This window comes from Budorcas taxicolor, chromosome 1 (genome assembly GCF_023091745.1).
Source record: "Budorcas taxicolor isolate Tak-1 chromosome 1, Takin1.1, whole genome shotgun sequence".
NCBI classification, from domain to species: Eukaryota; Metazoa; Chordata; class Mammalia; order Artiodactyla; family Bovidae; genus Budorcas; species Budorcas taxicolor.
The window spans coordinates 106,200,808-106,214,711 of NC_068910.1; the positions used below are offsets into that span (position 1 = coordinate 106,200,808).

At 39.4% G+C, this 13,904-nt stretch overlaps 1 protein-coding gene across 1 annotated transcript in view; it reads left to right on the top strand.

The window, feature by feature from the left end:
* EPHA6 (EPH receptor A6) overlaps window positions 1–13,904 on the top strand; it is a 959,528-nt gene that overhangs the window by 405,342 nt on the left and 540,282 nt on the right. Inside the window, exon 4 of the mRNA XM_052649809.1 lies at window positions 5,623–5,778. Within this exon, the coding sequence (XP_052505769.1) occupies window positions 5,623–5,778 (156 nt within the window). The remainder of the gene's footprint in view (window positions 1–5,622; window positions 5,779–13,904) is intronic.

Genomic DNA, 13,904 nt, shown 5'->3' on the forward strand with positions numbered 1-13,904 from the left:
GAGGATGTCCTCAAATTCCTTACAGCAGGAACCCACTTAGGTGGCACCAACCTTGACTTCCAAATGGAACAGTACATCTACAAAAGGAAAAGTGATGGCATCTACATCATAAATCTGAAGAGGACCTGGGAGAAGCTTCTGTTGGTAGCTCGGGCCATTGTTGCCATTGAAAACCCGGCTGATGTCAGTGTCATATCCTCCAGGAATACTGGCCAGCGAGCTGTGCTGAAGGTTGCTGCTCCCACTGGAGCCACTCCTGTCGCTGGCCGCTTCACTCCGGGAACCTTCACTAACCAGATCCAGGCCGCGTTCAGGGAGCCAAGGCTTGTAGCAGTTACCGATCCCACGGCTGACCACCAACCCCTCACAGAAGCCTCTTACGTTAACCTGCCAACCATTGCTCTGTGTAACACAGACTCGTCTCTGTGCTACGTGGACATTGCCATCCCATTCAACAACAAGGGAGTGCACTCATGTGCGCTGATGTGGTGGATGCTCGCCCGGGAAGTTCTGTGCATGTGTGGCATCATCTCCCGAGAACACTCGTGGAGGTCATGCCGGACCTCTACTTCTACAGAGATCCTGAAGAGATTGAAAAGGAAGAGCAGGCAGCAGCTGAGAAGGCTGTGACCAAGGAGGAATTTCAGGGTGAATGGACTGCTCCAGCTCCAGAGTTCACTGCTACTCAGCCTGAGGTGACAGACTGGTCCGAAGGTGTGCAAGTGCCTTCCGTGCCTATTCAGCAGTTCCCCGCTGAAGACTGGAGGGCTCAGCCTTCCACTGAAGACTGGTCTGCAGCTCCCACTGCTCAGGCCACTGAATGGGTTGGAACCACCACTGAGTGGTCATAAGCTGTTCTTCCAAACACTTGTAGAACTTCCACAAACTTCCACCAAAATGGAAATTTGGTTGATGGAAAATAAACTGTTTCTAAAATATATATATAGTAATTATATATTTATATGTTTTACATAGTCTATATTTATATATTTTACACGTTATATATTTATATATTTTGCATTTTATAGATCCTTGCTACCAAACTACATTGTTTTTATTTTTTAGCATTCATGATACTTTTATCAGTAAGTAATTATCTCCATCCCCTCAGCACACTTCACCAAAATGAGTAAGAGAATATAGAAGTTTTATACTAACAAAGGCAAAGCAAGGGAGGAGAAAATACATCACATGAGAACGATCAACATGTCAACAAAATTGCAGAAAATGAAAATCAAATGGAGAAGTGATAGCTCACTTAGTAATGGAACTTGTATGACTGCCTGTGGGGAGAGAAGCTACTTTCAATTTGTGCTGTTCTGTTGGGTATATACCAGTGAGTGGCATTGTCAGAAGAAATGTGTATGTTCCTCTGTAGTAGATACTATCAAATAATCCCCCCAAATGGTAGTGTCACTATAAACTAAAATATAGAATTACTGTATATCTTCTTTATTCATTCTTCCATTGACAGAGACTGATTTTTTCCATATCGTGGCTATTGCGAATAATGCTGTAATAATGCTGTAGTGCAGGTAACTTTTTCATATCCTCTTTTCATTTCTTTTTAATATATACCCAGAAAAAGGATTGCTGGGTCACTTGGTAGGTCTATTTTTAATTTTCTGAAAAGCAGCCATACTGTTTTCCATATTAGCTATACTAACTTGCATTCCCACCGACAGTACACAAGGGTTCCCTTTTCTCAACATCCTTGCCATCAGGTATCTCTTCTCTTCTTGATAACTGCCATTCTAGCAGCTGTAAGACTACATGTCATTTTGGTTTTCATTTGCATTTCCCTGATGATTAGTTGTATTGAGCATCTTTTCCTGTACTTGTTGGCCGTTTGTATGTCTTCTTTAAAGAAAAGTCTATTCAGGTCCTCTGCCTATTTTTTAACTGTACATTTTTGTTTTTGTTATTATTGAGTTATATGAACTATTTATATATGTTAGGTATTATCAGTATATCAGATATATTATTTTCAAATCTTTTGACCCATTTTATCAGTTGCCTGTTCATTACTTTTACCTATTTCTTTTGCTGTGCTGAAGGCTTTTAGTTTGATATAGTGCTACTTGCTTTTGTTGCTGGTGATTTTGCTATAATATTAAAAAAAAATAATTGCCAAGACCAATATCAAGATCTTCTCCTATGTTTTCTTCTAAAAGTTTTACAGTTTTGGGTCTTATTTTTTAGCCTCTAATCCATTTTGAGTTAATTATTGTGAGTAGTGTCTCAGTCAGTTCAGTTGCTCAGTCCTGTCTGACTCTTTGCGACCCCATAAATCGCAGCACGCCAGGCCTCCCTGTCCATCACCAACTCCCGGAGTTTACCCAAACTCATGTCCATCGAGTTGGTGAGGCCATCCAGCCATCTCATCCTCTGTCGTCCCCTTCTCCTCCTGCCCCCAATCCCTCCCAGCATCAGAGTCTTTCCCAGTGAGTCAACTCTTCGAATGAGGTGGCCAAAGTATTAGAGTTTCAGCTTCAGCATCAGTCCTTCCAATGAACACCCAGGACTGATCTCCTTTAGGATGGACTGGTTGGATCTCCTTGCAGTCCAAGGGACTCTCAAGAATCTTCTCCAACAGCACAGTTCAAAATTCTTCGGTACTCAGCTTTCTTCACAGGCCACCTCTCACATCCATACATGCACTGGAAAAACCATAGCCTTGACTAGATGGACCTTTGTTGGCAAAGTAATGTCTCTGCTTTTTAATATGCTATCTAGGTTGGTCATAACTTTCCTTCCGAGGAGTAGTGTCTAGTCAGGTCCAATTTCACTTTTCTGTGGTTAACCAGTTTTCCTTAAAGCATTTATTGAAGAGACTATTCTTTCCCAATTGAAAATTCTTAGTTCTTTGTCAAATATTAGTTATTTATTTGAGAGTTTATTTCTGGGATCTCTATTCTGTTCCAGTGGTCTATGTACATATTTTTTATACTGACACTATACTGTTTCAATTTGTATAACTCTATAGTATAGTTAACTTCCCTGGTGGCTCAGACAGTAAAGCGTCTGCCTACAATGTGGGAGACCCGGGTTCAATCCCTGGGTCAGGAAGATCCTCTGGAGAAGCAAATGGCAACCTACTCCAGTACTCTTACCTGGAAAATCCCATGGATGGAGGAGCCTGGTAGGCTAGAATCCATGGGGTCACAAAGAGTCAGACATGACTGAACTACTAAACTTTTCCATAGTATAGTTTGAAATCAGGAAACGCTATGCCTTTAGCATTGTTATTTTTAGAATTGTTTTGGCTATTTGGGGTCTTTTGTGATTCTATGAATTTTAGAATTGTTTTTAATATTTCTGTGAAGAATGCCATTGGAATTTTGATAGGGATTGCACTGAATCTATAGTTGGTTTGGGTAGTATGGACATTTTAGCAAATTATTGCAGTATAGGAATATGCGCTGTCTTTCTATGTGTTTGTGTTGTGTTCAGTTTCTTTCATCAAAATATTGTAATTTTCATTGTAAGGGCTTTCACTTAATTGGGTAAATTCATGCCATTTTATAGTTTTTCAGCTGTTGTGAATGAGACATTTATGTGCACGTCATTAGAAAATTGATTATATATATACATACACACACACACGCACACACACACACACACACACATATATATGTAACAAAAATGACAGGGACTTCCATGACAGTCCAGTGGTTAAGACTTTGTCTTCTAGTGCAGAGGTTGTAGGTTCAGTCTTAGGTTAGGGAGCTCAGATCCCATATGCCTTGCAACCAAAAATGTAAAACAGAAACAATATTGTAACAAATTCAACAAAGATTTTAAAAATAGTCCACATCAAAAAAATCTTTTAAAAATGACAAACATGACATTGATATTGCTAATAAATACTGCTTGTAAGTTAATAAAATACAAGTAACCAGTAGAATACAAACAAAGGATATAAAAGACAATTGATAACCAAATGACCAATAAAAATATGAAAAATGTGTAATATTAGTGGGATTTAGGAAGCTTCAATTGAACTAACAATATTTAATTCCATGTGTTGTCAGAAGGTAAAGGAGTAACTAATATTAATAATAGGATTAGTAAGGGGGAAGATTAGGGTGCTCACTTACATTTTTTTGAGCTTTCGAAATATGTTTAGAAATGTAACATAAAAATAAGTATTAAATAATACACATACCCTGGCCCAGAACTCCTACTCTTAGGAGCTGAAATGTAAGAATCAACATGGGGATGTTTACTGCAGCATAGTTTATAAAGTCAGAGAAGGCAATGGCACCCCACTCCAGTACTCTTGCCTGGAAAATCCCATGGACAGAGGAGCCTGGTAGGCTGCAGTCCATGGGGTCGCTACTAGTCAGACACGACTGAGCGACTTCACTTTCATGCATTGGAGAAAGAAATGCCTACCCACTCCAGTGTTCTTGCCTGGAGAATCCCAGGGACAGGGGAGCCTGGTGGGCCGCCATCTATGGGGTCGCACAGAGTCGGACACGACTGAAGCGACTTAGCAGTAGCAGTAGCAGTAGTTTATAAAGTATTTCTTTCAAGTATGACATTGTTGATACAAATACTGCAGATATATAACAACAAATTATAGCCATTGACATGGAGAAATTTTCATGCTATAGTTGATAATTGATAAAAATAATCTAAAGTTTATTGATATTATCTCAATATTGAAAAATTCAACAATATGAAATCCTTCTGTTCATACATATGTAAACATACATCTACACAACAGTGTGTTGCCATTTTAGGAAAATAATATTTGAAGAAGAAAGAAGGAATAAAAGGTAGGAATAAGCAAAATTTCTAAATGACATTTAAAGTAAATATCCATACAAAAAGCATATATGTTATGTTATAACATGTTAGATGCATGTTATATTCAAAAGCATGAATGTTTTGAATATAGAAATAAATACCACAATGAATGTTTAACCTGAACGTCTATATCTGAAGAAATTCTCCTAAAAGAAAACATTAGAAATCACTGAATCAAATAATACTAAAGTTTCCTTCTGCAGTATTGACATAATGTTGGAAAACATTCCTATTTTTGGTGGTTTGTTTTTCTTTGGAAATGGAATTTACTCTATAAATAGAGAAAAAGGAAGTGATAGAGAAAGAAGGGATACATAAGAAAATAATTTAAAATTTCTGAAGATTTAGGTACTGATTTCCCATTTTTAACAGAAACACAAACAAAACCTAAAACTACCGAGTAAAAGATAAACAGAATGCTCATTCCACTTACAAAGTAACCTCATATTAGACATCAGTAGTAATGAATTAATTATTATTCATTCACTCATTTAAGTTTTTAGGCGTCTATAATAACTATATATTCCAAATATGCTAAGAATTGTGCATATAAGAAGACTAAAGCCCATGTCTAGCTTGTGGCAGTTACAAGAAGTTGAGGTGATAATATGATCAGGTAGTTGTAATATAATATGATTCCCCATTGTATAACTTAATTTTGAATAACTATTTCATTCATTAATATTAGCATGTATTGACTTTTCTGTGTATGTGTGAACTGAATTCCAAAGTGTATAATTTAAAATGTGTTGTACATGTGCAAATAAAATAATTCTAACAATAGAATTGTGTTTCCTGTGTTCACAGCTTGCAGACCAGGATTCTATAAAGCATTTGCTGGCAACACAAAATGTTCTAAGTGTCCTCCACACAGTTTAACCTACGTGGAAGCGACTTCTGTCTGTCAGTGTGAAAAGGGTTACTTTCGAGCTGAAAAAGACCCACCTTCCATGGCATGTACCAGTAAGTCTGTCCATTTTGCATCTGAAAATCCTATTTTCAATCCTTTTGGTCTCTTTATTCTAAATTAAAAAAAAAAAAAAAGAAGTGGATATACAAAATTCTGTGTCATCAATGTTGCTTGTCTTTGATAACAATTAAGGAAAAGTTTCTCTTTCTTAAAATAATTAATTTTCAGCTGCTTGCAGAGAATGTATGTTTTCCTCAAAAATCACGTTGATTCCTGACATGCAACCACCAGCCTTGGTTTGGAGGCCTGGCAGATTTTCCTTAGGCATAATTTGTCCTTAGGAAATTAAAGCAGCTAAAGGTTTTTTTGAGGATTTATAAGCAAAAGTTGTGTTATTTGCTTTAACTCTTGAACATTTAAAGGTACATCACTTTAGGGCCATCAAGTTTGCTGTGTTTGGGGGAGCTTCAGTATGGAACTTTGAAAGTCACTGTGCTAATGTTATACAGGAAAGTTCAAGTTTTACTTGACATTTGTCTCTAAAGGAAGATATTTTTGAGTTTGTCCACATTTCACCTCTCACTTTCTCCCCTGTTGTTGATTTGAAACCAATAGAATATTAAATCTAAATGTGAAGGTCATTTTAATGCATGCCCCAAGAATTTTAAATTAGTAATATTCTCCTATTATTAAAGTATCATAAATTATCTGTACACTTTAAAAATAAAAGTGAATATATTGATATTAATGCATTGCTAAGCTATGCGAAAGTAAAATGTCACCTCTTAGTTATAAAAGTCTTGTTAAATACATAGATAAAATATAGTAAAATTTCACCATCCTTGATGAATTGGTGCCACAATGTTGATTATCTTATGTAATTTCACAGGGGCTGAAATGGATTAAAAATACGTAATGCCAATATTCCTCAGAGACAATGGATAAGTTACATTTCTTTTTAAATGATGCAGTTTGTAGATTTGTGTGCATTACTACAATCTTATAAAATATAAAATACTTTTATAGAATACACTTAAAAATACAACACATTTATTAGTAGATATAATTTTTGCTTTCTGACTATAAACACTGAGTGACTACTTTCTTCAGAAAAATACAGCATGAGAAATTGTTAGCTAGATTATTTTTTCTAGGAACATATTCTAAGCTTATAAGTAGGAAAAGGGAAATTCTCAATATCACTTCTTACCTGATTGTGGAAATAGTTTTGAACAGGAAAATATTTCTACTACTGGTAAATATTTATATGTACGTATGTATATGTAAGTGGTGGTGTTTCAAATGGTTACAGTACTGCCAGGGAAGTATCTCTAAAAACCTACATCAGAAACTAAGTAGATGCCTAGGTGAGTGATAGAAGGGAATTTTCTCTTTTTATTTTCTTGAAAAAAGAAAGTGTTAGGTGCTCAGTTGTGTCCAACTCTGAGACCCTGTGGAGTGTAATCTGCCAGGTTCCTCTGTCCATGGCACTTGTCAGGCAAGAATACAATCCCTTCTCCAGGGGATCTTCCAGACCCAGGGATCGAATCCATGTCTCCTGCATTGCAGGCAGATTCTTTACCATCTGAGCCATTAGGGAAGGTATTGCTGCTGCTGCTAACTCGCTTCAGTCGTGTCCGACTCCATGTGACCCCATAGACAGCAGCCCACCAGTCTCCCCCATCCCTGGGATTCTCCAGGCAAGAACACTGTAGTGGGTTGCCATTTCCTTCTCCAATGCATGAAAGTGAAAAGTGAAAGTGAAGTCACTCAGTCGTGTCCAACCCTCAGCGACCCCATGGACTGAAGCCTTCTAGCACCACTGTCCATGGGATTTTCCAGGCAAGAGTACTGGAGTGGGGTGCCATTGAAGGCCATAAATAGACGGATTGACAAAGCGAAGGAATACATTGTTTCCCACCAGTATAACCCTTCAGTGAGGGGGCAGAGTGGGGAGTTGGGGAGGCTTAATTCTATGGAGTGAGACTATTAAGGAAATAAATATGGACTACAATAAGATCTACAAACTTCAGTCATTGTTGAATCTAATATGTATGTTTACTAGCTTAACATTGTAAGTTTCTTGAATTTTTCTCTCTTTAAAAACTTTTTTTAAATGTTTGATGTTATAAATTATGTTTACAATTATGTTAAACTGCTTTAGCTATATTAAGTGGAAGCATACTTTTGGTCATCATTGGGAAGAGCTTTGACTGGGAAAAGCATGTTGTACTGCCATAGGGATTAAAACAGAAACTCAAACAAAGGTGAAAAGTTCTGTCAGCTCTCCCGAATTCGAACCTCAGGAAACTCCCCTCTCAAGCATTCTCTCTACTACTTTATTGAATATGTCTTTATCTTAATTTTAGCCCAAACTTACAATGGTGTACTAGTAAATTCACTATCATCTACAGTCAAAGTATCTGAGTGTGAATCTTGGCTTTGGTACTGTAAGAAATATAAACTTGAAGTGGTCCATTTTCAAGATAAAGTAACTAGTTCTGAAGTAGAAAAACTTGGGAACATGACAAAGTTAAGGCCTGGACTCTTTAGATAAAGTTAGGGTTGGGGAGATAGATCAGACTGGATGCTAAAGAGATAGGACTCCACCCATTGTCTGTGCCCTGTCTTTCAGTTCAGTTCAGTTCAGTTGCTCAGTCATGTCTGACTCTTTGTGACCCCATGAACCGCTGCACGCCAGGCCTCCCTGTCCATCACCAGCTCCCAGAGTTCACTCAAACTCAAGTCCATCGAGTCAGTGATGCCATCCAGCCATCTCATCCTTTGTCATCCCCTTCTCCTCCTACCCCCAATCCCTCCCAGCATCAGAGTCTTTCCCAGTGAGTCAACTCTTCGCTGAGGTGGCCAAAGTACTGGAGTTTCAGCTTTAGCATCATTCCTTCCAAAGAACACCCAGGACTGATCTCCTTTAGAATGGACTGGTTGGATCTCCTTGCAGTCCAAGGGACTCTCAAGAGTCTTCTCCAAAACCACAGTTCAAAAGCATCAATTCTTCAGCGCTCAGCTTTCTTCACAGTCCACCTCTCACATCCATACATGACCACTGGAAAAACCATAGCCTTGACTAGACGGACCTTTGTTGGCAAAGTAATGTCTTTGCTTTTGAATATGCTGTCTAGGTTGGTCATAACTTTCCTTGCAAGGAGTAAGTGTCTTTTAATTTCATGACTGCAATCACCATCTGCAGTGATTTTGGAGCCCCCCAAAATAAAGCCTGACACTGTTTCCACTGTTTCCCCATCTATTTGCCATGAAGTGATGGGACTGGATACCATGATCTTCGTTTTCTGAACGTTGAGCTTTAAGCCAACTTTTTCACTCTCTCTCTAAACTTGACTAATGACTTGCAGACTTGACATAGTTCAATGGCACCTGGAGGGTCCCTAAGAAATCAGGATGTTGGGCAAAGGGATACTAGCAAGAAACCCTTTGTTGAAAAATGCTGGTGTAATTTGGGAAGGGAGAAAGAAGGGTCCCCTGTAAGGAAATAATGAAACTTAGGCAAAGTCCGGGTAAATTGTTCGCCACTGAGTACACAGCCAATGAGGAACTGGGTAAGAAGAGGGTGGAAACCTGTGAGTTAGGGAATAAATTCCTTGTTGTAATCGCTCTGGGTGTGCCTTCCCACCAGACACCGGATCTTTCAAGACCTTAGTTAAAAACTCTCGCTTTTGCTGTACTTCATGTCTACAAGTCCATCCATTGGTTTTGGGCTGGTGAACATGTTTCTTACAGGTACTTACTAGCTATATAGGTTTGGGCAAATTATTTAACCTTTTAACCTCTGTTGCACCATTCTTAGTGATAACAGTGTGCCGGTGTCCAGCCCTGGTGGATCCAGGGAATTTGAAGTGGGGATGGCGTTGGCAAGGAAAAAACTTATTTATTTATTAATATAAAATTAGATTAGGAAGAAATAGTGTAGTAGGAAAATTAAGTGGAGAAAAGAGGCTGAATAACTTGGTTTACGGGGAAAACCAATAAAACTTCAAGACAAGAAGTTTGCACCATCTACATTAGGCCGCTGGTGCCCACTTGAATATCAAAGGGTGCCCCGCCTTAGGCTCCCTTTCGCGCGGGTCTTAGAAGCCAGGGCAAGTAAATAGACGTGGTGAGCCTCCCCGCTCCAGATGGGAATTCAGCCAGAAAAGGAGAGGGAGGGAGAGTGAGAAAAAGGAGAGAGAGACACGGGGGGAGCCAGATTCCCAAGAAACTAGGCTGAGAGACTAGTCCGAGAAACTGGTCCATACTTTATTGTTCAGAAGGCCTTTTATACTTTTGATAATGCATGGAGATCAATGGGTAACACAAAGTTATGCGGCGTTAGCAGTCCAGACTCTTATCAAAACCAGGCTTTTCTCTCTGCATACCTAGTTGTATACACAAATAAATCTTAGGTGATTTACATCATCTTCCAGCCAAAAGGGCCAATTAACATTTACAGTCCTTTTCTGATAAGGTTTGTCAACCAGAAGACTTATTTGTGTTGTTCTTCCCAAAGTCTGGTGCCACTCTCAGAAAGCACTAAATAAAGTTACATTCTTACATAGCAAAGATACAGCAATTTATAACAAGTAAAAGGAGTACAGTGATTTATAACAAAAGAAAAGTAATTAACTCAAAAGTCTAGTGTTGCTAACATCAAAACTACTATATATCTTTTTCCATATACCATTTACATTGATTAACATCCTCCCAGGTGCCTAAAAGATAAAGAATATGGAGGCCTGGTGGCAATCATTGAGTCAACAGTGAAAACCCATCACCAATATGATTTTTAGCTCTTTAGAAAAGGCTCTGTATCTTTAAGATGCTTTAAGCTTTGTGCCTCTCGCGGTTGGGGGCTGTAAGCAATTCACAAGCTGTAAGAGGTCCCGGGGGAGCCTGTTAGGCAAGCTAGAGAGTTATCAGAGGGGGTTTAACTGAAACATCCCTTTCAAATGCAGAAGACTAAAAACCCTGAGTTGACTTTTTCCAGAGTGTGTCAGAAGAGTGGAAAAGCAGAGTACAAAGGCCGGCAGATTTTTGGTTTTGGGGGTACATGCTCAGGAAATACCAGGGGGACACCCTGAGATCTAACTCGCCTTGCCCATCAGATCTCTGCCACATGACCTTGTCACGGGTGGGATTCCTCACGCTGGCTCCCGGCAACAATGCCTACCTCATTCTGTTGTTATTTATAATGATTAAATAAGTTATTATTGAAAAAGTGCTCAGAATAATACCTCGGCTTCCCTGGTGGCTCTGAGGTGAAGAATCCCACTGCCAATGTAGGAGACTTGCCAAAGATTGGAGTTCAGTCCCTATGCCTGGCCCACAGCAGCTGCTACATAATAGTTTGATACAGAAAGCTGTTCTCAATTCATTTTGAAATCATTTTTGGTAAGTTGGTGTTCAAGCTATTAAATACTTTATGTTGGTAATATTATTCTGGGCTCACAACTTCTACCATCTGAATTCCTACAAATTGAAGAAATGTTCTGAATTTATAAGACTTTTACATAAAATATATTAAGCCCTCTAACTCTATGGATAGCTGGTGTAAATAAAATATTTTTTTGAATTATGCTCTGGCTAGGTGAGAGACCTTAGCAATTATTATATAAAGAAAAAGCAAAGATCATTAACTCCAAAGCATCATAGTTCCTGTGATTGAAAGAGTGTTAGGGAGGAAAAATGAAAAGCCAAGGAAAAAGACAAGCCAAGAGGTCATGAAACAGTTAGATTTAAAAGGACAGACTAACTGCACCGAGATGCAGGACTTTTGAGGCCAACGGTCAAACAAGGGGCTAACCTTTCCATTTTTAACAAACTATAAAAAAATATGGCCAAATTCTAATAGATTTTAGTAGCTGGAAGTGCACTTAACTTATAGATTGTACATCTCTGAATTAGCTGTTCTTTAAGTAAGTAAGTAAGTAAGTAAAGTCACTCAGTCGTGTCTGACTCTTTGTGACCCCGTGGACTGCAGCCCACCAGGCTCCTCAGTCCATGGGATTCTCCAGGCAAGAATACTGGAGTGGGTTGCCATTTCCTTCTCCAAGGGATCTTCCCGACCCAGGGATTGAACCGGGTCTCCCGCATTGGAGGCAGATCTTTAACCTCTGAGCCACCAGGGAAGCTCACCTGTATTCCAATAATATTATCTGAGAGTCAGAATTTATGTCAGGTAAACAATCACATCATTTTCTGCTGCTTTTGACTTAACATTTGAAACCATGCTTTCAGAGAATCTTCCAGGCATTTAAGAGGAGGCTTTTTTTTCTTTTAACTTGGTATCATGGGCAGGGAAATTTTCAGTGTTTGAGTTTAAAATACAATGGAGGACCAAAATATTTAAAATGAATAACCAACACATTTGGCTAGTAAATTCCCTAGTGGTGGTGCTTTAGTCACTACGTTGTGTCTGACTCTTGTGACCCCATGGACTATAGCCTGCCAGGCTCCTCTGTCCGTGGGATTCTCCAGGCAAGAATACTGGAGTGGGTTGTCATTTCCTTCTCCAGGGGATCTTTCCAACCCAGGAATCAAACCCAGGTCTCGTGCACTGCAGGCAGATTCTATACCAACTGAGCTATGAAGTGAAGTGAAGTGAAGTGAAGTGAAGTCGCTCAGTCGTGTCCAACTCTTTGTGACCCCATGGACTGTAGCCTGCCAGGCTCCTCTGCCCATGGGATTCTCCAGGCAAGAATACTGGTATGGGTTACCATTTCCTTCTCCAGGGGATCTTCCCGGCCCAGGGATCAAACTCGGGTCTCCCACATTGGAGGCAGATGCTTTAAGGGAAGCCCAAATTCCCTAGTAGGGAAAGAATTCCTAGGTAGGTGTTGCCTGTAATCATATGAATGACAGGATTTTAAGGACCTGAAGAGATCTTTCTCTACTTCTTAGCACTATCTTTAAAACAACAGCAACCCTTAAGTTTCTGGTATAACACAGCATGTGCTTTCACCCTTAAGAGTTTTATAATTTCTTTGGATTTTTGCTATGGAGATGGGTATCTTTTATCTATTTTAAAATTTTTAATTGGAAGATAATGCTTTACAATGTTGTTGATTTCTGCCATCAGTCAGTTCAGTTCAGTCGCTCAGTTGTGTCTGACTCTTTGTGACCCCGTGAATCACAGCATGCCAGGCCTCCCTGTCCATCACCAATTCCTAGAGTCCATCCAAACTCATGTGCATTGTGTCGGTGATGCCATCCAGCCATCTTATCCTCTGTTGTTCCCTTCTCCTCCTGCCCCCAATCCCTCCCAGCATCAGGGTCTTTTCCAATGAGTCAGCCCTTTGCATGAGGTGGCCAGAGTACTACAGTTTCAGCTTTAGCATCATTCCTTCCAAAGAACACCCAGGACTGGTCTCCTTTAGGATGCACTGGTTGGATCTCCTTGCAGTCCAAGGGACTCGCAAAAGTCTTCTCCAGCACCGCAGTTCAAAAGCATCAATTCTTTAATGCTCAGCTTTCTTCACAGTCCAACTCTCATATCCACACATGACTACTGGAAAAACCATAGCCTTGACTAAACAGACCTTAGTTGGCAAAGTAAAATCTCTGCTTTTTAATGTGCTATCTAGGTTGGTCATAACTTTCCTTCCAGGGAGTAAGTGTCTTTTAATTTCATGGCTGCAATCACCATCTGCAGTGATTTCGGAGCCCCCAAAATAAATTCTGACATTGTTTCCACTGTTTCCCATCTATTTCCCATGAAGTGATGGGACCAGATGCCATGATCTTCGTTTTCTGAATGTTGAGCTTTAAGCCAACTTTTTCACTCTCCCCTTTCACTTTCATCAAGAGGCTTTTTAGTTCCTCTTCACTTTCTGACACAAGGGTGGTATCATCTGCATATCTGAGGTTACTGATATTTTCCTGGCAATCTTGATTCCGGCTTGTGTTTCTTCCAGTCCAGCATTTCTCATGATGTACTCTGCATATAAGTTAAATAAGCAGGGTGACAATATACAGCCTTCATGTACTCCTCTTCCTATTTGGAACCAGTCTGTTGTTCCATGTCCAGTTCTCACTGTTGCTTCCTGACCTGCATACAGGTTTCTCAAAAGGCAGGTCAGGTGGTTTGATATTCCATCTCTTTCAGAATTTTCCACAGTTTATTGTGATCCACACAGTCAAAGGCTTTGGCATAGTTAATAAAATTGAC